At 36.0% G+C, this 26,081-nt stretch overlaps 3 protein-coding genes across 14 annotated transcripts in view; 2 read left to right on the forward strand and 1 right to left on the reverse strand.

Annotated features, from left to right (window-relative positions):
• Hnf4 (Hepatocyte nuclear factor 4) overlaps nucleotides 1-13,838 on the forward strand; it is a 35,153-nt gene extending 21,315 nt beyond the window's left edge. For 8 of the 9 annotated variants that reach the window (XM_077425636.1, XM_077425631.1, XM_077425632.1 and 5 more), the window contains 6 exons: nucleotides 4,889-5,090; nucleotides 5,247-5,341; nucleotides 5,624-5,769; nucleotides 6,516-6,795; nucleotides 10,485-10,643; nucleotides 11,138-13,838. In XM_077425636.1, the coding sequence (XP_077281762.1) occupies nucleotides 4,889-5,090; nucleotides 5,247-5,341; nucleotides 5,624-5,769; nucleotides 6,516-6,795; nucleotides 10,485-10,643; nucleotides 11,138-11,610 (1,355 nt within the window). In that variant the 3' untranslated portion in view covers nucleotides 11,611-13,838. The remainder of the gene's footprint in view (nucleotides 1-4,888; nucleotides 5,091-5,246; nucleotides 5,342-5,623; nucleotides 5,770-6,515; nucleotides 6,796-10,484; nucleotides 10,644-11,137) is intronic. The other variant, XM_077425638.1, reaches the window with a different exon arrangement.
• Nucleotides 13,807-15,154, reverse strand: Psf3 (DNA replication complex GINS protein PSF3). The gene is made up of 4 exons (XM_077425644.1): nucleotides 14,956-15,154; nucleotides 14,483-14,627; nucleotides 14,257-14,386; nucleotides 13,807-14,176 (listed from the first exon to the last, which is right to left on the reverse strand). The coding sequence occupies exons 1-4, from the start codon at nucleotides 15,059-15,061 to the stop codon at nucleotides 13,949-13,951; spliced, it is 609 nt and encodes a 202-aa protein (XP_077281770.1). The 5' UTR covers nucleotides 15,062-15,154; the 3' UTR covers nucleotides 13,807-13,948.
• A 5,009-nt stretch (nucleotides 15,155-20,163) lies between these two features.
• Nucleotides 20,164-25,917, forward strand: LOC143907972 (uncharacterized). Of its 4 annotated transcripts, none has more exons than XM_077425142.1 (9): nucleotides 20,164-20,345; nucleotides 20,443-20,572; nucleotides 20,833-20,952; nucleotides 21,265-21,313; nucleotides 23,360-23,594; nucleotides 23,744-23,846; nucleotides 24,158-24,422; nucleotides 25,014-25,167; nucleotides 25,450-25,917. In XM_077425142.1, the coding sequence occupies exons 3-9, from the start codon at nucleotides 20,948-20,950 to the stop codon at nucleotides 25,641-25,643; spliced, it is 1,005 nt and encodes a 334-aa protein (XP_077281268.1). In that variant the 5' UTR covers nucleotides 20,164-20,345; nucleotides 20,443-20,572; nucleotides 20,833-20,947; the 3' UTR covers nucleotides 25,644-25,917. The 4 variants fall into 4 exon arrangements, with proteins under 4 accessions (XP_077281268.1, XP_077281269.1, XP_077281270.1 ...); XM_077425143.1 differs by having other exon boundaries at nucleotides 20,170-20,345; nucleotides 24,158-24,410; XM_077425144.1 differs by lacking the exons at nucleotides 20,164-20,345; nucleotides 20,443-20,572; nucleotides 20,833-20,952; nucleotides 21,265-21,313 and adding an exon at nucleotides 22,238-22,386.
• The last annotated feature ends 164 nt before the right edge of the window (nucleotides 25,918-26,081 follow it).

Genomic DNA, 26,081 nt, shown 5'->3' on the forward strand with positions numbered 1-26,081 from the left:
GGCATCGTTGTCGCCGTTCCAAAGTCCGGAATCCGCGACGTCTCGCCGGACAAGGAGAATGTGCAGGAAGGGGCATCAGGCTGACCGTGTCGGGCTATCCGATAATATTACCCATTTTCCTCCCTAATGCCAAGGTCGCGGAAGCGATAGACACCCGGATAGTTATTTCGAGAAACGCCACCGTGCAACGCTATTGTGCTGAGCGAGTGTGAATACTGCTGAGCACCATGTCTGCCGAGCAAGAGATATTGCCGTTGAGAACGAACGAGAGTTGGAATTATATAATACAACAATCTGTGGAATTTCTTCACTTCTGCGAAGCCTCGTTGAATACACCGAACCGCTTGTAGAATCTATTCAAAGAGCTTGACGAGAGATGGAGAAAAAGATTTCGCTAGAATATAAAACTGCATCAGACATGCGATTTCGGAGAGATATATTCCAGAGAGTGTTTATATTCGGATATTTTCACCTCGAACTGTTCTCTCGTCTAGCCTCCTTTACGAGCCGCGCTGGACAGTTTGCTCTGTAAACTACTTACTTTAATTTATGTGTGACATTCATGCGCTGTTTTGGATTCTTTTGTGTCTTAAAATAATTCTTGGTTGATTTACACTTCTGTAAACTATTGAAATTTGCGCTCTTGAGTGTATGAAAAGAGTTCTTAGCAAGAAATGTATGGGATCGTGAATTATTCTTTTATTTCTAAAATTGTCATTGCTAGTCGTCTCACAAGTTTTATTGAATAAAGATTTCGTTATTTTTAAAAAATTATTCTAAAAGATTTAATGGAAGATCATTATTTGAGTATAGGAATTAATACGTATTATATATTTAATAAAATTAATTACTAGAGGAATGAAGATCACCTAGATTTTATCACCCTGATCATCAGCGTAATGTATTTCATTGGAAAGGAATCGTACAGCCGTGGAATCATTTAGCGCTGAATGTCCGACGTGAATGTAAATCATTACACACGTTCGGAAAAAAAATTCAATACATAAATCCGCTATGTGTGCGTCGATAATTCGAGCACACGTGCCGCATTATACACGTTAGCGTTTTTTCCGTGTACCCCTTCTCTCGAGTGATTATTTGCTGTGAACTGTATAATTGCCCCCTGATTGCCTACGTAACGCCGCTACGTTTTCCTGCTTCCCTTCGCGCGAGTGTGGAAACACGTTTAATATGCCGATAAATAGTCGTTGCGCAAGTGATTTCGAAAGCTCTGCTCCGTTTTTCTGTCGCGCTCGGAGATCGCAGACTGGAGTCACGAACGAAGAAAATCTGTCGCGCGACAGGGTGACACGTCCTGCAAAACGGAGGGGTATAATGACAGAGATATATACGCTCTTTGCGATAATAAATTGGACTTGAAGCAATTTCAGCAAAAACCAAAAATAAAATCTTCATACAAGCGAATAATCTGACTTTCGATACTTATAGTGTAATATATTTACATATTATGCAATATATTTACCTACATATATATTGCGTCTTGTGGAATAGATATCTATGTTTTTTAATTCTTTCGGATGATTTATTGGTACAATTATTCATGCTATCATATCTCTAATGTTGTGTCTTATATATCTCTAGGGGTTAACATTTTTTTAATTCACATTTGTAAAAAATCTATTTTTATACTCTAATCTGAAAACACACGCGCGTTATTTCTGCTGCGTCATTTTCTAATGTAGCGCTACTTCGACGAGCTACGTTTTTTAAAAATCAAGAATATGATCGGAAGCACAATTTTGCGATGGTAAAACGTCTAATAACTCATCTAATTCCTGGTTGTATTTCGGCGCTTCTAAGATTAAAGCTGATAAATCCGATAAGATCAGGAATTTCCTAGCTCATGTCGCGACGATAAGCGATGTGATTTTCGCATGTGACAATCAAACTCGGAAATAGAGCCGTAATAAAGATCATTTCTCGTTTGACATTATCAGTGACATGATCCTTAGTCTTAATACGTATAATGTTTGACATTAAAAGCAATATCTTCTGTTGTTTATTGCATATCACATACGGCCTTCATACAGACAATTATATATAATTATCTGAAGGAAAGTATAAAGTCATACGGAGCAAATTTAGAATTCATAAAACTCGGTGTGTTTACGACATATGTTTTTTTCTGTCTGGAAAATAACGAATTAGTATCTACTTAAGATGGTAATAAAGTCTCGAGGATTAAATGGGAGGAAAGGGAGGGGCGATATCGCGATTTTTAATCTGATCGATTTTATGTTGGGGATTTCCTTTCGTTTGGCATTATATAGAAGCAAATATAGAAGCAAATTCTTTTACAATTGTTAATACCGGCCTACATACTTTGCAAATTGAAAATTAAGAAGAGGAACTCGAGTAAGTTTTACTGCCGGAGAGGAGAAGAACGGAGAAAAATAATATCACGTATCAATTAACTCTATTATATCGCACATTATAAATTATTCCAAGGCCTCGGATCTACGTCTCTCGCGCGATATCTATATCTCTGGTATTTCTTGAAGGCACGCACGAGAGTTAATTAAAACTAAGAATTAAAACGTTCACGCGGTGAAGTATTGAGTTGTTCACACGTTATATCGACGTTACGTCAACAGTTCTCTGGAAATTGTAAGAATCCACGTTAACAATATGAATTTATATTTTATTTGAATCAATAATGATTTACGAAATTTCAGTAGAAATAAGTAGCTATATATAATTCCACGGGATATTGATAAAATATATAAATTTTTAAATGCAGAAAACAATTGGACATAAATTAAAAGGACTTAACTAATCGAAATATGAAATTTTGAAAAAATATACTACTTTTATGTGATATATATATTTATTGATTACATTGGTCAACATTTATTTTGTAAGAGCGTTTCATATAACTTTCGAAATAGAACATTTTATATGCAGTGATCTAATAATAACTAACACAATCGAAAGAACGATAATTAAGAGGTTGCGCTCGTGAAATCGTTTACGAAAATATTTTCCTTCCACATATTAGCTCGATTAGCTTTTGTAAATTTTCAATATTTTATTACGACTGACATACTTAAAGCTTCATTATAATATTATCTTTTATCATCATAATATTATTTCTCATCATTTCTTGTTGTTAAGGATTATCTATTAAAATTACTTTTGATAATAAATATAAGTATCTATTTTTATACATTCTTAATAATAAAAGCAGGGAATTATCTTAATGCATGGATAAATCTTTGCATTATGTCCACATTGCATTAATATTGCCAGATTAAGCAGAATTTGAAATTGTAAATTTCCGTTCTTCACCACGTATATGTAATGTGAAAAACTTTGCAAAACACATATGCAAATGTGAAGTATGTGTAGTCTATTGAAGACACATCAAATATATCATGAAAATCTTAAATTGTTTGGAATATTCAAAACCATCATTCAAAACCAAAAGATTTCTGAAAGTCTTGAATATACTTATTTTGAAAATTTTGAGAGTCTTTTGAATGTTTGGAAGATATCTTTTCTTTCATAACGCTTTATGTATAGCTGTTTCAATGCATCCTTTATTTTACTTGCACAAACGACAACGTTACACATAAGTAACATTGGTAACAATTTTATGTTTAACATTCTACAGCATAGAGATATTCGAAGGTTTTTTAGGGAAAAATTTTTTCTGGATTTCAATTCACAGACTTTCAAGAAACTGTGATGATATCCAAAACAATTTGAATTTTTGATAAAAAATTATTTGAAAACTATTTAAAAAAGAACTCTTGAATGCTTATTTTTAAATATATGTGTTGCGCAAATCGATCCTAGCTTCGAATTAATTAAATATTCGTTACCCGGTTTTATCACTCACATAACATTATCGTCGTATGCATTTTCTCAAGGTTTGCGGTGATTTGCATAATTAACCCCTACTGACCCAGTATCGGCGGCAGTATATCCATGTTATTAAAATTTAGAATTATTTGCGCCGCGACAATTCATTGACTATGGCACAATATCACCGCCCGGAAGCATAACTTAATATTTAACGTTATATATAATTTCTCAATTTAATAACACATGACGTAAATTAATTTCAATATCTTTTTGTTTTTAATGTTACTTATGTATTTCCGAACTCTGATGTGCATATTATGTACAAAAGAAGGTATCAATTTCTATCAAATATATCTCGCGACATTTTCTTATATTTCTTATATTTTTGATATCCGATACAGACATTTCCGTTTGGTATATGCTAATTTTAATTAAATTGATAATGATATTATGATGCTGATTTTAATTAAGTTAATAATAACACACATTGAATCACTTTGTATACATAACGAAGATCTTGAATCTTGAATACTATTCGAAACTGAAAAGTTATTGAAAACCTTGCAAATTTTGAATATTTCAAAGAACACTTAAAAGTTTTTGAAATGTATATTTCCTTTCATAATTATACTTTACATTATTATCTCAAACTGCCTTCCATTTTATGCAGACACAGATAATTTATTTTTAGGAATTGTGAATGTTTTAACGTAGACATTTCTCAATATTCTTACTCGAGCAGTATCTAAGGGAAGATTTTCTTTAAATTCGAGAACTTGTCAAAAGCATGCATTTGCAAGGTTTTTTTAAGAAACTTTCAGTTTTTAATAATTTTTACACAATTGAGTTATTTTAACATAAAAAAAATTGAGAGAGAGAGAAAGAGAGAGAGAGAGAAAGATATATATATATATATATATATATATATATATATATATATATATTCATCGGTAAAGTTAATCGTTTCCTTAGCTCTCAAGAAAAAGAAAGAAGTCGCTCGGCGTGTACCAATGTCAAAAAGGCTCAAATGATGAGAATGTTTGTCTGTTTCGTGTTGCAGACGCGGATCTGGGCATGGGCGCGGGAGCAGCAGGTGGTCCCGTCCTGGCTCTCCCTGGTCCAGGAGTCAACGCCGCCCTCTCACAAACATGCGCCATATGCAGCGATCGCGCCACGGGGAAGCATTACGGCGCCGCGTCCTGCGATGGCTGCAAGGGTTTCTTCCGCCGATCAGTTAGAAAGAATCATTCGTACACGTGCAGGTATAATACGCTTGTATTTCAATATTTTAATGATATATCAATGCCTGTCCGACGCGCGTTTTAGCGGCCTCGAGTTATAACGTAAGCTATTCATCCTTGAAGGAGAAAAAGAATTGTTGAATTATTTCTTCTCTTTTCTTTTCCTATCTTTTACAGATTTCAAAGGAAGTGCCCGATTGATAGGGACAAGCGAAATCAATGCAGGTACTGCCGACTTCGGAAATGTTACAGAGCCGGCATGAAGAAAGAGGGTGAGTTTTTTTTTGTAAAGTCATCTATCGCGCATTACGAAATTTTACTCCCGAAAAACAGTAGAAACGAATCTTTTAACCCTTGCTTTTTCTCCAAATAAAGTATATATATATATCTAATCGCATGTCGCGTAGTTAATACGTGACAGTACTCGTTCCTTGATTTTGCAGATTTTTTTTTACGCGGAATTTATTTTTACGAGCATGTCTTTATTACTCTTCTGCCTGAAGAGTAGAGAGCTTACGTTGATCCGAGAAAAAAATTCCTGATAATTTTCACAGCCGTGCAAAACGAAAGGGACCGGATAAGCTGTCGGCGACCCAGCAATGAGGACCCGCCTGACAAGAATAAGGGTCCGTCGAAGGAGGACGTGGTGAAGGCGGATGTACGCGCCGAAATGCTTAGCAAACAAGTCGGCGTGTTAGAGGTGAGGGCTTGACCTCCGGCTGAATTGAATGTTTATAAATCGCTCGTTAACACACGCATGAAAATTCGACCCATCGCTTAATTCCGTCAATATTGTGCGCTTAGCAATTCTTATCATCATCCGCCGAGCGAGCGTTATAAAATTTACTTGATCCTTTCTTGAATTCGATGATGATCGAACTTCTTCATTTCTCATATTGAAAGTGAAGCAATCGTAAAGCATTTCGTGAAGATATCGCGTTTTGCAAACTCATGCTAAACGTTTGCCAAAAGAATTTAACTTGTTAAACATTTTTTTTAACGCTTTAAATTAATGATTTAAATTTTCGCTTTGTGATTAATCAACGCTCAAATTCGAGGCTGGCCATTTAAATTTATTATAATTTATTAGATTAGCATTTAATATGGAAAAGAAAGAAGCAGCATTTATATATTTTTATATTAATATAATTTCAAGTCTCCGTAGAGTCTGCTTAGAAATTCGCTCGTGTATCTGTGTTTACAATAAACACGCAATATTTTATACTTTCTCTTTAACTTTGTCGAATCGATTTATTTATGCTTGTAAAATCAGACCATGCAAAAAAATTCTGATATATATTTCAGTTATTTATTTAATTAATATACCTCTGCAGAATAGATTACGAACTACAGAGTAGTCCCCCCTCTCTCTCTCTCTCTCTCCTCTCCCTTCGATGCATATCTGGAATTTGCTTCCTTTAACGCGATATTGGCACATTTGTGTAGCTTCAGCAGCCAGACAGTCCAAACGGCGAAATCGACCTCAGCACAAAGCGGATAGCTGGGATAAACGACGTGTGCGACAGCATGAAGGAGCAATTGCTGATTTTGATCGAGTGGGCCAAGTGTTTCGACGAGTTCAAAGCGTTGTCGCTGGACGACCAAGTCGCGTTGCTGAGGGCCCACGCGGGCGAGCACCTGTTGCTGGGAGTGGCGAGACGTAGCAGGAACTTCACGGACGTGCTACTGCTCGGCAACGATTGCATCATTATGAGGAACTGTCCTGGTATGTAGAGTTCCCATCAGACTTATCGGGTTGTATGTACGGTTTCTGTAGCGCCTAAGATTTTTCTTTCCTCGAACGGAGCGAGTGGTGTCGAGCGTAAAAAATTCTGACTGTAAAACAAACGCCTAAAGGATGTCTTGAGTACGCGAGGAGGAGATCTTGGACGGTTCGTCGAACACGGTTCCTTACCCATTTTCAGACGTCCGTCTCTTTGGACTAGTGTTCATGAAAACGCGTGAACACCTTTCGATAAAGTTTCGTAAGTGCGTCCGACGCCGATCCGCGCTCCGTTCACGCTTGTTCCTAACATTTGTATGCCGCGTTTCGGCTTCGCTAAATAACGATATTAAATATAACGAGGATACAATATTAAATGTGCGTATGGGGGCATGGGAGAATATGTTTGAGAGTTCTTTGAGATTGGCAACGTTTCTTTTCGAACGAAGGTGAATATAATAGGCAGATCTTGACTAACTTCTGGCGCGCGTTGCGCAAACGATCCATCTCATCTCGGACATTCTATTTATGCGTGCAATGTGCAAAATACAGTAATTAAAATAAATACGAAACATTCGCAAGAAATAATAAACAGAAACTAAAAAACTTTTTTATACCCGGGCGAATCCAATGTAATGGAAAAGATGTTTCTTCATGCATCTTCAAAATTCTCGTTTCTTTATTGCAGCCAGATTGAATTACATTAAGTCAAAACAAATTAATCCTTTCGGTAAAATATTATACCAAAAAATTCTTCTACTATAGCAAATATATAGTTGTTTATTTATTTCCGATGAAAATAGATCCTACAATAATTAATCAAAATTCACAGCTATTTATTAATCTACGAATCGGAAAGAGAGTCTTTAATGTATTTTACGAATTCGTATTATCGAAGGCGCATGACGGCATGCGAAAAGATTAATTTATTTCGACGTATAGCGCAGGAAGAGATCCACGTGATCCTTTGCTTCTGACTGCATTATAATTCAATATGGCTTTAGTGAGTATAAAAACAGAGTCCTCTTAATGACCAGAATATATTATTATTTTAAAGACACATTCACACATTCTTCGGATCGATCTTTTTGGTAAATATTTAAGCAGCTTTTCCCGCATACGTAGAACGTTCAAACGTAAAACACACGGGAACGTTCCGACAGCATGAATATGTGGTTTCTTATCAAGCGAGCGAAGATATCTTGACTGCCGTCGACAAAAGCCGCCGATATTAGAGCGACGCGTCCTCACGGGCGCAAGCCCGTGTCAGCATTTTTCCCCCCCCGACAGTCATGTACGCCTGAAAGAGAGCCTCTTCCTCTAAATAGCCGATTCGACGGCGACCTTCACCTTTTTGCTTACGTAATTTTGCCGTCTACATATATTATGTCGCGGAGGCCGCAATTTATTCGTGGTCGAGCGGCCGCTTACGCGACGCGGCGCTAATACCTTCAAAAACGTTATATCCCGTTTCACCATGATTCCGTAATCAAACCGTAACGGTATTTTAATTTTAACTGGTGATCTCGCCGGTGAGAGAAGGAGAAGAGAGATTTTCTCAAACGAAAAGCGCTATATACCAGAGCCAGCGATTGCTTTCGTTCGTCTACAAATAGTTTTCTTGTCGATGTATATGTAAGACTCACGTGTGCCACGACGATTTCATAATATTTTAATTTTTTATCGATGAACACGTAGGTCTTTCCTCGCATACCGGATTTATATGGTGAGTCGCGAGATATAAAAATACCTCTTGCACACAAAATTGCTCTGTCTTTCGTTTTTCTCGTATTTCTTTCCGAAATACGTGGCAAATACGTTCGAGATTATATCGACGAGTGAATATGCTTGTTTATTGTTATGTTAGTATAAGTTTTATATAATACGTTACAAATATCCACGTAATTCTAATCGTCTTACGCGTTTTTGTATTGAATAAAAAAAGCACGGAAATATATATATATATCGAATGAGAATTAATTTTACTTGAACACCTGCAATTTTTTTTCGACTTCACAATCAGATATTTAATTGTCAATCCTAATTATTATGTGCAGATATGTTAATCTAATTTCTATAAGTCGGAGTAACTCTGCGAAACAGATAGGTGGTCCTCGTAATGTAACACACACTTCACGTTTCCATTTAAAATTTGCCACTTTGTTTCACTACGAGGACAAGTTGCATTATGTCGATTATAACATGCGATTGATAAATGGATTGTGTCACGTCATTTATCTTGTCGCGAGCTAATCGCTCTTTACAATGTAAAACAATTTCGTGCAGAATATGTTATCTCTCCTTGTGATTAACTTTACTTAATGAAAAGAGGTTTGGTGTTGAGGGTCACGCGCAAAGCGACTCGTTCAGTTCAAAATCTTCTAATTACGATAAATGTAAATACGTGGATAAGGAACTTATTATCTTATTGTCGACAATTAAATTTCAGCTCTGCGCTGAAGAGTAACGAAATATTCAAACTGAGAAACAAGATCCGAATTGGTTGATATTTCGGATAATTATCGCGATTACTCAACTCCGAGAATATCTAAATTATCTGGATAAATTATCGGATTCTGATATCCGAAGAGTCGAATTTACCCAAATCTGCGAACTTATTTTAATTTGGATTTGAACTATTCATTTCAAGAGATATTACAAAGAGTTATTGCGCAATGGGCAGAGGACTAATCAGTTAGTTAGAACTTATTTAGCTGTTCTTGCTTTGAAAGAGCGTTTTCCAGAGAATATTGTTACAACCGGAAGAAGTTATCTATCGTCTGAGCAAGTAAATCAATGAGTATTCTCTTAAAAGTTTCTTTCAAAATCAGAAAATGCTTGACCAAGTTTCAAATTCCATGCTTCTACAAATTTTCGGTATGCATTGTATTTATTTTTATTAAAGCAATCTCTTTATACATGTAATAAGTATGTAACAAATTACATGTAATTTTAATAAATTTCGGGGAATTGCATTTTGCAGTCAGTTCTCTACTCAATTTTTTTGTAATTCGGATCCGAATTGATGAATTTGTGAATTCGACTAATCGAGTATTAAAATTTGGATAATTCAAATATATGAATTTGAGTTATGATGAATTCAAATATAATTGGTTAATAATTATTTTGGATAATTCGAATATTTTTTTATCGGAATAAATATAATTTCCCTGGCTATATTTATAATACTAATTTGTGCCAGGGAAATTTGTGCTTGCTTTATAATATAAAATATAATAACGAATCGTAACGCGCTGACAATCTACTATTTTATTAACTGAACGTTTTGTCTGTTGTTGCACGATTACGGGGCTTAGGTGGTTGACTGAGTCCGGAATTCGTGTGTTGTGTGTCACTTTAAAATGCATGTTAATGCATGAACACTGATGTTTGGTTTGGCGATATCTATTAAGTTGATGCAGACAGTCTACTCTTATCCGTCCATATATTTATCAAATAAAATTGAAGACGAATATTCAGCAAATCTCTTCTTTAATTTGATAAAATTTTTCATCTCTTTCTTAAGTAATTTTGTGATTTTCTGCCTTTATTTGGTACAAAATTTGACGGAAAAACGACCTTCGCATCGACTTAGTAATACCTGCGAGGTATACTGTTTTTTCTTTTCTTTTACCACCGGACTCAGTTTCTGTGAGACTAACGAAGGAACAACGGTGTATCGCGTCTATCAGTAATATCATTGCAATTTGTAGAGGGGAGCAATCAGCAGGATTTGGACATCAGTAAGGTGGGCGTCAGGGTGATGGACGAGCTGGTGAAACCGTTTCAGAAGATCAAGATCGACGACACGGAGTTCGCTTTTCTCAAAGCCATCGTGTTCTTTGACCCGAGTAAGTGTTCCATTCGAAGGATTGTCGTGCGACAATTCGCGATTCGCAATGGATTATTCATGTGGAATCGAGCGGAATAGAAAAACATTGCCGCGTGTAATAGACAATAAATGCGTGCCGTTAATATAAATCGAATACAATTCGCTCGCAATAATCTCTACGCTCTTGCGATCAATTCGGTCTCGTTGAGGCAATCACGCCTTGCTGCAACTTCGCCAGGCTTTCATAAACAACGCAAATCATCGCTTATTTATAGATATCAGCGAGTCAGAGTGAAAAAATCTGCGCATTCCAACGAATACGTCATGATTTAATAAGCTGATTAATTTAATATTTCATCGTCGTATTTTTATTCGTCGTTTAATTTATAATTAACGTGATTCAGAATCGAGAGTGAATTGTCGCGATCGAACGACCTCCGAGTAACTAAAACTGTTCACTCCCTGCGATCGGGGACAATTACGCCTCTTTTATATGTTCGTCATTTGTTGCAGACGCGAAAGGATTGAGCGATCAGAAGACGGTCCGGGAGCTGCGCCACAACATTCAAGTAAAGCTCGAGAATCATATCAGCGATCACCGTTGCGATCTGCCAGGGCACTTCGGTGATATCTTGCTAATGTTACCAGCTCTGCAGTCGATCTCATGGCAGATGGTCGAGCAGATCCAGTTCGTCCGCCTATTCGGGGTGGCACATATTGACAATCTGCTTCAGGAGATATTCCTGGGTGGCACCACGTCGGAGATGAACGGCACCGCTACCCCCTTACCGATCTCGAACACTGCGCCAGGCAGTTATATGAGCAGCAACGAGAGCCCCAGCAGTCCCCTGACGCCGGCGAATACTGGCAATCTGAGCCCGCAAACCGATCAGATGCCCGTCATGATCCTGAGGGATCTCACGCCGAACCAGGACTTCAGATACTTCAAGCAGGAGCCCAGTCTCGAGCCCGAGACCAGCTTCTGACTAGTTTCGGGAACTGAGCTCACCGCTGAATAGCCAACGACGCTGTTTTGCTCAAAAATTGTTGCTCAATTAATAAAACTGCGCGTATTACGTTAATCAAATGAAATGTGATTGTTGGTCCGCAAAATAAGGCGGGATGTGAGGAAGAGATGAAAGATCGACACGTGTTACAAATGGTGCAACATGTGAGAGGAGTCAACGCGAAAGAATCCAGATTTACATGATTGTAAATTTTACGGCGCGGCATGCTGTGGTCACATTTCCTGTGGCTCACGATTAGCCATAGCCAAGGACCGCACCTGTACAGATACCGATTGATCGCCGACCAAGATGAATGTGATAAGCGATAAGATCGTGTCTTGCCATTATTATTGCTACTGTTACTGTTGCGATAGTATTCGGGCCGTTTCCGAAATCCAGGCTAGGACTAGAGGATAATGCGTGTAATACAATCGTGCAATTGACAATAATAATCACTAGCAATAATTATTAGCAATTAATTTGGAACAGGGACTGAAACCGAGGCAATCTATACGATGGGTTTTCGTTTGTATAAAAAAAAACTCTTAGCCTTGTCATTGATTGCAGCACTTTTATTGCGTCTGACTAATAAGATTCAATTTGGTGTATCTTACGACATCGAAATTCGAATTCATCAAAATAATATCGGTTTCGAACCCTGACTTAGAGAATAGAATGTAAGTCCATATTCGACTATTATTGTTGTACATACAGAGGTATGTTTGCAAGTCGAGTTAAGTAATCAAAAACAATAAGAAACATCAGCGTTGATGTAACGAGAAATATATATATGTATTTTTTTTTACTATTCTGCTCAGTCCGAATTGGGGAGAATAGCGTTCGCTGTAGTTCGTGATATAGTGTAAATAGCATGATGCAGCAATGAATAACAATATGTATAACATTCCAATTATAGCTGTATCAATATAAACGTTATAGGTAGTCTTAAAATAGCTGATAGGACACGCGCGCTGACATAATCATCGCGGGTCCTCTGCAAAATGAAAAGTGCGCCATTGCAATGCAATTTACCGTTAGTAGTGATGAGGAATGCACAGGCGGTTTGCCATTTTATGCGTGCGAATGTCGAGCAATAAACCGGTCTGCCACAGCGGCCTGTGCCTAATCAAAAAATGGCTAGTGCATTTTATCGCGGTGTTAGTCTTTAGCGAAATGTCAACACTGACATTATGGCCGGATAGAAAGCAATAGCATAATAATCGGATAACAAGTAAAGTTAACGAGATAGAGAAGTATAACGAGTATCAATTATAATGTAATATAAACACATATATCGGTCATGCATTGATCGCTCGGGGATTTGAGCTATAATTATACGCGAGAACAATTGTGAACCATGAGAATAATTCCGTGCAAATATGACTTGAGACGGACTAGCAAATCGCTTTCATCTCGAAAATATTCGGCACGCCTGATAAGAGCGGGCTTTGATCTAAAAGATTTACGCAATGTATGTGCGTTAAGTAGTCGAAATCGCAAATAATTTTATTCGCAAACTGTACAAGCATTTTCATTCTCTTCTTTTTTGTCTGAATTCTACTATAATTTGATTTTCTCTTACTGCAATAATTTTATGAATATACCATATTTGCATTAGGTACTATATTTTGTATGGTTTCTCATGACACGTATCCAGTGTCACACGCACATATATACCTATATATATATATATAAACAATGTTTCACAACACATAGTACTATATAAAAAGACATGTTTTAATATAAGTCGTAGATACAGCAAATTAGACCGGCAAATATATATTTTATATTTTTGTATACGAAGAGTTTAATAAACATTAACGTCTAATGTAAGGTATAACGTAGTGCAAGAGAAAAGAAATATGCGCGATTATCATTGTCAATAATAAAACGATATTCCGCTGAAAAGTGTAATATATTAGTGTTTTATCGCATATATCTACCAAGATATTTTAACAATTTTTAGTCATGGGTTGTGAAATAGATATTATCACTTTTTGTTGTATGATCCTTTCTATTATATTGTTAACAGTTCGAATGTGACTGATTCCATACAAAATACGTATGTATACATATATACATATATATATATAAAGTTTTTATTTGTTATTTAATAAGTAATAAGTTACACAGATATATTTGTATCTTTAAATAAAGGGATATGTAGTTTCAATGTATAAGACAATAAATTTTATTTAATATTACAATCGCGCTTATATTAATCATTCGTATAAAAAAAAAAAATTACACCGCGTAAGTATATAATTTATCGTACTTTATATTTGTTTTATCACATGTATCGTATGCAGCGCACATTTCAATCCAGTTCGTAATCTGTTCGTTTTCGCTTTTTAAGATTCACAGCGCTCTGTGAAGTTTCGATAACGCTCGAGCCTTCCCTCAACCATTCGTTCAATCGCAACTTGGCCTTCCTGCCCGTGAGGAACAAGTCTCTCTCTAATCTCGGCAGTAAACTATTAAGCGTGGGATCGGAAACAGGATTTTGTGCCCAGTCCATGACTAGTCTAAATCGCGACCTGAAGGTCTGAAAGACACGGGATATATATAATTAAACAATGAATGCGAATCAGTTGACAAACAGCTTAAAGTTAGCACACCGCTTACTAGTAACAAACTGTCAATTATCATTTCGCAATCGCGATTGTTGAACCTTCTCAAATACATTCCCAGTTCGTAATAATACGGATTCCATTTATTAAGTACGACAGTACAAGCGTCTGCTAATAAAATTTCTCTGCAACACACACGAGAAACATCGCTGTTAGAGAATTCTTCTCGCGATCTTAATAAAAATTAATTCCACTACGCATTCGGGCAAATATGTACACACCTGTAGCCTTCCTTGTATGTCTTGGGTATGTCTACGCTGACTATTGATTCCTTTACTCTATTCAACGGTTGCGCCAACCATAGTGGAAGTTCCAACTTTGTACCTGGTTTCAGGTCCTCCGACTCGGAAGAAAGATCCAGAAAACCTGTATGCGCAATAGGACGCAACGTAGAACAATTATATGTACAGGAATAAACTCTTACTTTCTACGTGCAAAATAAATATAACATGGGGAATCAAATATCGGACTTTTATTAAAATATACTGCTCTAGATCGGGGAACTTTATCACACGTTTCATCATAAGTACAAGCTAAAAGCTTAATCAACAAGTATAAAGTTCAGAAACGCTCCTTCTGCGAAGGAATACAATTCCATTTCATTTTTCTCGTTCTTGTTATTATATTACATTAAGGATCGATAAACAAGTTTCAGTGTTCGAAGGTGCGATGAGAAATCTCGATAAAAGCTTACCCAAGCGAGGTAGCGAGACTTCTACTTTGCACGATATCCGTTCCTCCGTGCACAAAATATCCGTCAGAGAAAAATAATCCGGCACGTAACTGTAGGACAACGTCATTCTTCTACTTTCAATATTATTTTGAAAATCCTAAACAGCCCCGATGGAGTTGCATCTGATTGCAATGCATCTGTCGATCGACAATCAGTGAATCAGCCGAATCAGCGCCTCTCACGAAATAATGGCGTACTTCTTTACTTCTTTTTCTCTTATTCTTCTTTGGTAAGAAACGCCGATTATATAAAATAGCATAGGATGATAATGTAGATAACACGTTGATATTTTTACCTACATCGAGACGAGATCATTACATATGCATATGCACACGTATTACACATTCATATATCATACATATGTGTATGTATATGTGATGTAGAGAATATTAAGATGACGATGTAAACGAAACTATTTTATTATTTAAATTTGTGCAGCGTTTATTTGTGCATTGTATATAAAGAATATACCAATGAATAATTCTATAAAATTAATTTATAAATAATTATAAATTATATATATTTTTATAATAAAATATATAATAACTTAAATAATACCTAAGTTTATTTTTTATTTAAATATATATAATATATGAAAATATTAAATTAAATAATATATTACGTGATACTAATATAAATTAAAATTAATATTAATTTACAAAACGTGCCTGTTTAATTAAGAAAGAGGACGTTTCGTGCGTACTCCAATGTGTGCGTGTGTATTTTAATAGATATATATATATTTTATATATATTTGAACTTTATAAATTTCGCTCGCAATATACGGTACACAAAATTATAAACAGAACTCGATCCCAAATTCCGCCACGAAATTCTTATACATATCTATGCTAAAATTTAAGCAACTTTAACGAAAGATTTTGTGCGAAATATATATCGCGGCAAAATATACGTTCCTTTCCTCGATTCCCGAATACGCATGTATATAAAATATATATTACAATAAACGGTACACATATATTGGAAATACGTATGTAAAATTATAGATGAAACTTGTGTGTGCACGTATTATATTTCTTAAATATAGATAAATCGCGCAAAAATATCTGTTCCGCGTAAACGGCCACCGTCGCCTCGATACTCCTCACGTACCGACTGTCATCACTACGTTTACGCGAACGTTACTTCTGTAGTAACTTATTACGATAATTTACTCCGCGTAAACGAATGATATCTCGTATATCTCGCGTTTCGAGAGACAGCTACGTCGACCAGACACCACCGAGACAGAACGTAGAATACAGCCAGTTAAACCTGTGAAAGTTAACGAAAGATTCGGCGTACGTTGATCTTTTGTTGTTCGTTGAAAGTTTTCGGCATTTTTGAACCGGCCGCGGCCGCGCGCGTCGTGACGTCATGCGCCGCTCCGCGCCACGCGCCACCGGCGCGGCGGATCGATACGGTGACGGTGACGTAGTAGGCAGTGCGAGTGTAGGCATCTGCGCAGTCCGTATCAACCCGTACTAGCGGCGCGACCGTTGAACTCGAAAGCTCCGTACCTCGAAGATCGGCGCGTTTTCGACGTTGTTTCTGGCGACGAGCGGACTTGTCACTTGTTTCCGTCAACGCTCCGGAGTAGCGTTACCTGCGTGAGTGACTCAGTTATCGGTTATCGTTCTCCCGAGGACGTTCGCACAGGTAGGAAGTGTTTGTGCTCCGCGCGCGCTCGTCACCGACGTCACCGTGCTTCGTTTCGGTGGTTGGCATTCCTGCTTCCTCGTTTCGCGGGCCGCGGGAATACGCGCTACGCGATCGAGTACCGCGCGCCGTGTGTCGTGTGCCGTGTGTGTAAAACGATTTACGAGTGTATGAGGTGTTTGTCGGAACGAACGTGTCGCGAGACGCGCTCACTCGAGACGTCGAGGCGGAGGTATGTATGAACGACTTGCTTTGCAGTTTCGCGCTGTGATATTCGCGAGCGATAGTCGCTCGATCCTCCCGCCATGTTTGGATTCGCGAAGTGCGTGGCACTCATTTATCTCGTGTCGTGCTTTGAACGCTGACGTGCCGGACGTACGTCTCCGTAGGGAAAAAGGCCGGGCTGAGTAGCGATATTGATCGTGTCGAGTGATTCCGGTGATTCGATCGGCGATAGCGAAACGCCGCGATACATCGCCCGTTCGTGAATGTTTCATAATCTCGGATTCTCGTATATATCTCGCGTCGCGTAAGATTATAGCGGCCGGCAGTCACGCGTCTTCGTTGCGCATATTAATAATGTAGTTGTATACTTTCGCGAGGTTTACGAGTTTGATACCGTACGTATACTGTGCATACGAGTGCGACATTTAATTTCAACAGCGTATCTCTGATTAACGAAGTGCGTGTCTTTATTAACCGTCCGCTCGACTTGCGTAGTATCGCCGCCCGCCGGTATAAACGCGGTGATGAACGCGGAACGACGCGGAGCACGCGGCGTCGCGACTCCTTCAAATTTGCATGAAAAATTCATTTATACAGAGTAAAAGTGCTTCCTTCCCACGGGTACGACCTTGGCGAGGTGGGAAGGCTCAGTACCCAGTACGAGGATTTTTACCCAAGCAAAACACTTGTTCCGCTTGGATAAAAATCTGAATACGGGGAAGCCAACGTACCCTCGCGTCCGCCGATTTAATTGAATAAACGAACCGCAGCCGGTTCGTCGCGTTTGCTTCGGGAGTGCCGAACAGTATACGCGGACTAAAGGACTTTTCTAAACGGGAGTGCCGCAAAGTATCGCGCGAGAATGACTTTTATTGATACGTAGTCCGCGCGCGCGTGTAGTTTATTATCCGCGAGTGTTTCTCGCGAGTGTCCTGTGCGTTGAGAGGAGAAGGAGGAAAAGAAGGAGAAAGCCTGCAGACGTTCTGAGAGGAGGAGGAAGCCTGAGAGAGGCATCGGGCACCGGCGGAGCAACCTTGGGGTAAGTATCATCTTTTAGCTACATATAAAATTAATAATGTGTTTCCATTTAATCGACGTGTTTAATTTAAAGTTAAAAGTATTTAAGTTAAAAGTAATTGTCATCTAAAATTTTATTCCCGTAAAGATCTGTTTCGATAAACAGATAATTGCATTGCTAAATATTTTATCGAAAGACGACGTAGAGACGCGTAAGAATCAACTTTTCAAATGTTAATAATTTTGAGCGCTTTTTTAATTTAAATCTTCCGCTTGTATGTTATAGTATCGCCGTAGCTACGTGGCTGCATAACTCCGCCCGTTGCGCATCGAATCGGTGAGTCAATGAGACATTTTTTTTATTGAGGTAACGAATCTACGAATAATTAAATATAGAGCAAAAATTTATCTCGGTACATGTCAAATTACAATAATTTATAGTGTGAAAATATTACATTTCGTAGATCCATTGCCTTAAAATGGATGGGCTAAAACTGATTATGGCATATATTTAATCTTGGTATCATTTGTTTATCGTTGTGTTTACTGATTGTTATTGATTTATTGTGCCAGTGTGCTTGCGGAAATACTCGCACACTTCGCACGCACCGAGCTCGCGAAGAGCTCGTCAAATTATGTTAACAAAACTGTCTTCTATATAATCTATATAAATGACTTTTAAATAAAATTGTTTAAATAAAATTTACATAATAAATTAAATTTTGGAAATTTTAATATATTGATCAATTTTGCTTAAAACTAGAATTAGTAATATTATAGATACACAAAAGAAATAGTAAAATAATACTCTAATAATAAAAATAATGATTTTTTTTAGATTTTTTAAAAGAATTATTTTTGTAACATTTTTTTCATATAAAAGAGATAAGAATAAGTAAAATATTGTGTTAAATGTTATAAGAAAGAAATATTTGTAGATAGGAACAAATTACGAGTTATAGTTAGGATGTGTTTTATTTATATATATATATATATATATATATCCATTTATACATATTATATATATATATATATATATATATATATATATATATATATATATATATATATATATTCCTTTTCATACCTATATTTAACCAAGATCAAATATTATGTAAATCGATGCAAAGAAACAATATATAGATATTACTAAAATTTATTTGAACAAAGCATCGATTATACCTTAATTTTTTGTAGCCTATCCATCTATTTTTTATTGAAAAATTTATGCTAGATAAAGTCAAGTAGCATGACGTGAGATTCTAAATATTCTGTCGAGAAACGTTAAAAATTTTTAAATTATTTTAGAATTGATATGATATAGTACAATTATTCAGTTTTGCAATAATATATGACTACATTATATATTATTAATATATAATTATCAAAATAATTGTGATAGAAAGTGAAAAATATAACGAAATACATTTATATCAATAATCGTAAAATAAAGATTTTGCATATATTATTTAATTATTTAATTATAACAATGCGGTTATTGATTAATTATAATATTTAATTATAATATTAATTGTACGGAAAGTTTCTTTTTCTCGGATCTCACGTCATTTTATTCTGTATATCTTACTTGATATATTTTCGAGATGCGTACCGCATGAACAACATGCGTAATAACGCATCTTTGTGTTTTCGCGGTCGGTTTTTTGAGAAGTTTGTCATTATTCATTTTTTAATTTTGTCTGCATTATAAATTTTAATTTTTTGCGAGATATAATAGAAGTTAGGCGATAGAAAAGAAGTTAGGCGTTAAAGAAATTGCGTCGCGTTGTTCCATCGGAACGGGGCACACCGCACCGCGATATAAAAAAGTTAGGCGTTAAAGAAATCGCGTCGCATTGTCCCATCGGAACGGGGCACATCGCACCGCGATGGAAAAGAAGTTAGGCGTTAAAGAAATCGCGTCGCGTTGTCTTTTTGGAACGGGACACACCGCACCGCGATAGAAAAAAAGGCGTTAAAGAAATTGCGTCGCGTTGTCCCATCGAAACGGGGCACACCGCACCGCGATAGAAAAGAAGTTAGGCGTTAAAGGAATCGCGGTGTCAGGGTCACTCGTGGTGGTTTTAGCCGGTAGGCTGCGGAGAAATGGCGGAACTTTTAATGTCCTGCTCTCCGCAGAATCCGGCACTCCCCCCGCCCCGCCCCGGGGGTGGGGGGGTCTTCCTCCCGAAAGGGGGGTCACTGGCGGATTCCAGTGATGAAAGATTTCCACCACGTAAAAAAAAAAAAAAAAAGTCAAGAAACATTTTGACTGTATTGCAACAACGTCGTAAAATTAATGCAATATAGTCGAAATGGCTTCTTGATTTATCTTGCTTAATGGCAAGGAAATCACACTGCATTGCCACGAGTCTCAATGTGGCTCGAAACTTCAATTTGACCCGAAGGTGGAGGTGGATTTTGCGGCCAGAGCAACCTGAAAGAAAGTGGTGAGTGTAATTGATTTACGTATTATGTTACTTATGTCCAAAAATTTTCTATCTCTTCTGTCTTTACTTAATCGAATCGTTCATTTGAATGTTTCAGAAAATAACGACGCTGAACGTGACATCGGAGCAGCGCGAGGGAATCCTGCGTAGCTGACATTCCGAGCAGCTTGAGAGGAGTAGGAGGCCTAGGATAATAGGCATCGGACATCGGCGTACCAACACTTCTAGTAAGTGTTACTTTTTATTTTTTCTAAAGATATTATAGAATTCCTTTTTTCGTTTATTCTTATTTAGTTGCTACATTAAACCGTGTTTTAAAATATAAATTAGTAAAAAAAAAATAATTAGAAAAATTTGATTCAAGTTGATTCTAACGTAGAGATCTTTTTCGGAGAAGTAATTTACGAAAACATTAATCTGAATAATGAATAAGATGTCCGATGCGCGTGACAATTATTTAATCGATTCGATTATCTTTATGTTACAGAAAATATCCACGCGGGAAGGAGTATCTTCGCATCGAGGAAACAGTAACTGACATCCCGAGCAGCCTGAGAGGAGGTGGAGGTCTAGGTGGAGGCATCAGGCGCCGGCGGAGCAACATGCGGTAAATATAATTTATTTATACATATACATATATTTTATATTTTGTACTGATGGGTCATTTACTTTTTAACCGGACAGTTATTCAGAAAATAAAAGTTAGAGAAAAAAAGTTTTATTTTAGAAATTCTATAGAAGCTTATGTTCAATGGATAGAGTATTCTTAAGAAATTTCAAAATTATTTCATTAAATTTGCTTAATAAACAATAATGTAAAATTTAGTGTTTATATAGTAATCATTTTTTGAAATATTGACTGTCTCTCTCTCTCTTGCACTTTGCTTTAATTCGGATTCTACATTTCTTTGTTATACAGAATCATCGTAGCGACGTTGCGGAATAACTCCGCTGTTGCGCATCGGTCGGTGAGTGATGATTAAAATTTCATAATTAAGGTAACGAATTTATGACAATTACGTCAAATATATTGCAGAGTCAAGTTATCACAATAAATATTACATATATTACGTTTCATAGATTCGTTGTCTTAAAATGGAATATGACTGGGTCAGATTAGGAGATTTAACATTTAATCTTGGATAAATCACATAAATTAATTTGTCGTACATTTTGTCATTGTAAATTCCATCCCAAATATCTTTCAGAATTAAGTGTTACATAAATTGGTGCAAGAATGCAACATATAATACGCTTAGAGATGCTTTTAGCCTGCAAAAGTACTTTGCATTATATTTTAATCTTTTATTGTTATATGTGTATACAATCTATTTAATATATTTTTTACGTAATCCATTTAACAAAATTGTGTGTGTTCACGATCATTATTTAAAATTATTTGTTCCTATAACGCACCAATTTTAGCCTAAGCTTTCACAGTCTATTCATATATGTATATATGTATCTAATAATATATCAAGAGACACGATAGCGTGAGTTAATGCAACAATTAATACATACAACTATACAAATCGTCATATTTATACACTTTTAAATAGCATTAATGTTATAATAATAATAATAATACAATAACAAGAACGTTAAGTAAAATTTATTACTCAAGATTATATTCAATCATATGTTAATTATGTTCAACAAAATTATTATAACTGTTATAGATTGTGAAAAAATAATTTATATTTTTATTACCAAAAATTAATAAAAGAGACTTATTAACTTATATGAAATATATAGTTCTTTTATCTAAAAAATAATAAAATGCTAACACAAATATTATAATAAATACGTAATGAAATCAGTTCACAAGTATATATATATAGCACGAAAAAAATGTCAAATAAAAAATATACTTTTCTTGTATAACAGAACGGGTTTTACATTGGAATTTAGGATTTGGGTGCCTATAGCTCACTCCTTGTAACTGGCTATGTTTGCCATTTACGTTCAATAAAAACGCGCGTGCGCCCTGTACTGGTCCGATACTACCCTCGGCTATCAGACTCGCAGCTAGTGCTCAATGGTAAGAGTGAATTTTCTTATCACGGTCATATTCTTCTTGATTGTGCTCGTACGAAGTGATCCGTGACGTGTGAAAAATGGACGAATTTACTTGAACCTTTTCGGCTTATTTTTGCGTGAGATCGATGCTTAATTCGACGATGTAGACGCGGAAACACAATCGAGAAATCGAGAAAGGAAACGGAATGAAAGACACACTGGAGATTTAACGTTGTCTCGTTACTTTTGAAGGTTTTACATATATTTATTTGGTTTAATTTATTAGACATTTTGGTTTAAATGCTCATGTTATAACACAATATTCTTTTTTAATTTTTTAAATTTATATTTTTATTTTTTTTATTTTACTTATTTATGTAAGTTTAGATAGAAATATACATATATTTAAAGATATATAATAATATTTATTATTTGAAAAATCATTAATATAATTTTTATTACAAAAACTTGTTGCATATGTTTATCAATTATTTCATTTATTTAGAAGCAGAAAGATTCACACTTTGATAGAAATAATTTGCATGAAAATTTTCAAAATAGATATTAGATATTGTTATTTTTACAATAATAATATTAATAACTCTTTGTCAATCATTTAGACATAGAGAATTATCAGTCTGATATAAATTAATGTGTATTAGATCACAGACATAGAGAATAAAAGGTTACGATTAAGATCATTTTCAGGCAATCTACAATTTGTGTTAGAACTTAGTATAGAATTTTATTTATAATTTTATATGCCGTGTAATAATACAAAAAACATTTGAAGAATAAAAATACGCACACATACATGCATAAAATATATTAAAATACATGTATTAAGACATTGTATTTTGAAATCTGACGTATTAAGATTGTCTAAAGCTTCTAATTGATATCACATATAATAATCGACATTATAGCACTCGTTGAAAATTGTTTATATTTTATTATTACAAAAAATCCAGCTTAGTTAATTTATGAATTTACAGATGAGAGCATTGGACACAATAATGAATTCAACTTGTGCTTACTGTACACTCGAACCACCTCCCGACATCCTTCACATACCCCCGCCACCATTCCCAGCCATTCTTCACCAAGGTTCCGACTTTTATCCGAGCTCTGACATCCTACCATTCCCACCGCATTTAAATGACAGTCCCTGCAAGCACTTCTGCGACCGGCGTTCCGAAGGAGTTCAATATATAGAAATGCCTCAACAAGGTTAGCGAAGAAGCGACTATTTTCTTTTAGATGAAAAGACGAGACTTAATTTAATATATTTCACTTTGATAACTATTCTGTAGATTTTAATAACAATCGAATCATTTAAACTAAATTTGGATGTAAAACATATCTATACAAATTTTTAGGGACCGTCTTTGACGATACGTGGCTCCTGATCCTAATATCATCGTGCGTCGGTGTCATTTTTATTGGCATAGTACTCGCGACGTTGCTCTTAAAATGCAAATTGTAAGTATTTTTTTTTACTTTCTAGGAAAAACTAGTCTAACATTAAATATAATTCGGGCTAACAATTAAATAGCAAGTATAATATCTAGTTTATCTTTAAGACTTTTATATTTGTTTTTGAAAGATGCTTAAAAGATATCAATAATAAATTAAAGCCGGATTTTATTTCTACACATCAACGTTACTGCAAAGTGATCACGAAATAATAATAACAGATTTGAGACAATTCCAGTAGTCTAGTTTCGCGATGTTTCTGGTATGTCATTCTCTTCTGCGTGGAAAATGCAAAATAAAATCGATAAATATAATAGCAACAGAAACGGGAAAGGCGGAGTGATCTCCATGCCGAATGCAACCTCCGGCATGCAGACGAAAAATGGTCGGCTTCAGAACGAGGCGGTGCTCTACCCTTGTGCGGCAGACACCATGCAGGACAGTCGAGTCATGTGGGCCACCCTTACCCCACGTGGGACCACAAGGCACTACTTGGAGGAACATACGTATGAAACCATCGGCAGTGGCCAGTTCCACAAACGTGCCTGTTCGACTACGCCAACCGAACATGTAAAACTCAAGGCAATCTAACAATACGTTTGTATTACACGACAATTATTTGTTTTATGCGCAAAACCTATCCTAGAAAATTTTCTCCAGTGAGCTTTTTCGTGGATATGCTTATTTGTTATTCTCTTATTTTTTCTGACTTTTCTTGATTAAATTGGAGTTTATCTTTCCTGGCAAAGATACATTTTTAACGAATAAAATGAATTTTTAACTTTAAACGTTAAATATTATATTTCTTTTATTAATTGTTAAGTTGTAGATTTGTGTGTGTGTGTCGATGGGTATAAGTTAATTAAATAAGAATTGAGGTAAAATTAAACGCAATTAAGTAAAGAATAATGTTTTATTATCCATTTATTACAAAATGAACTTGAAATTCTTCAACGGGGGGTACATTATTCTCTGTCATTAAAACTTGGCTTTTGAGAAAAATTCTCCTTTGTTTTTAATCGCTTATTATTTAGACATCGTTGGGTTATCAACGTTTTCGTCTTTACGAGGCATGAAAGATGGCTCAATTTGCTTGCCCGATATCTAATTAAGATAATGAAGTGAATCCATTTCGTATAGAACATGTGTGAATATAAACTAATAATTTTCTAGACGTATGCCGATCCACCACCTATTAGCCCGGTGCAAAATCGTCCGAAGGATGACAAAGCTTTTGATAACACTGCTTTCGTAGATTACGAGGAACCATTGTCCATCAAGACTGAATATTATCAGCTCAACGACGTTCTGGAACCGAATGAGTCCGGTAATCCAACCTCGACACAACGATGCATTTTAAGAACACAATAAATTTTCCTAAAATGTTTTCAGCGAGCGTATATAACGGATCCCTTTAATTAACGTCAGATTAACTAAACTGTAAATTCTGTGATTTAATATTAATTAGTTCGAATTAGAGGTTCCGTATAGCACGAATATATGAGTATGCACACAATGTGAGCTTTTACATGGAAGAAACAAATTCTGGACGGACACGCCATGTGTATTACCTTTGTTGAGAGTAATAATAAATCTCATGTGATTTTAGGGATACTTACGATTCCGAGAGGAACCCTTCGTCCGCACGTAAGTTCCCCGACGAGAATCGAGCATCCGAACTTACCCCCGTTGAATCTTCATCCGCATAAGCGCGCATCTCGCAAGGGTTCCGGCGCGCAACACACCTCGGATACGCTGTTGAGGAGCAGCATCACATCGTCCACTTACATACCGACCATATAAGCGTCCTCCTTTCGTCACATTTTTTCAGGGTTTCGTCAATAAAGCCCGAGTTACGCCGTGCACCTTTTACATCCTCGTTAATATCATCGTATCTAGTCATTGTAAGCACACGCTGACCGCCAAGTAAAACGATGTAATCGTGGAAAACAATTCTTTTTTATGAATTGATATGACTTGTGATTGTGATTGTGTAGAACAGTAGGTCGTAGACTTAATAGAACAAATAATATACGTTACATTTGCATCTTACGGAATAAAACAATGCATAGCAAAAGATGGTTCTTATAACCTCGTTCATCTCCATGAACTGTCCGTCCCGTTACTTCTGATATATAAATAACAGATTTATTTAACGGATGTAAAGTGAGCTCTTACATCTTCGTTTACATCCGTCCGCTTCGTGCACAAATTTTTTATTAATCTTTGCAGAATTTTTGT

This window comes from Temnothorax americanus, unplaced genomic scaffold (genome assembly GCF_048541705.1).
Source record: "Temnothorax americanus isolate GAGA-0224 unplaced genomic scaffold, ASM4854170v1 Scaffold9, whole genome shotgun sequence".
NCBI classification, from domain to species: Eukaryota; Metazoa; Arthropoda; class Insecta; order Hymenoptera; family Formicidae; genus Temnothorax; species Temnothorax americanus.

Bases quoted from the DNA above. Each gene is read 5' to 3' on its own strand.
- Psf3 (XM_077425644.1), bottom strand. From the start codon at position 15,061: ATGACGTTGTCCTACAGTTACGTGCCGGATTATTTTTCTCTGACGGAT. The intron at 14,628-14,955 runs GTAAGCTTTTAT...TTGCGCATACAG, and splicing joins AGTCTCGCTACCTCGCTTGG to GTTTTCTGGATCTTTCTTCC. The intron at 14,387-14,482 runs GTGTGTACATAT...TGTGTGTTGCAG, and splicing joins ACATACAAGGAAGGCTACAG to AGAAATTTTATTAGCAGACG.
- LOC143907972 (XM_077425142.1), top strand. The intron at 21,314-23,359 runs GTGAGTGATGAT...ATGAATTTACAG, and splicing joins CCGCTGTTGCGCATCGGTCG to ATGAGAGCATTGGACACAAT. The intron at 25,168-25,449 runs GTAATCCAACCT...ATGTGATTTTAG, and splicing joins TCTGGAACCGAATGAGTCCG to GGATACTTACGATTCCGAGA.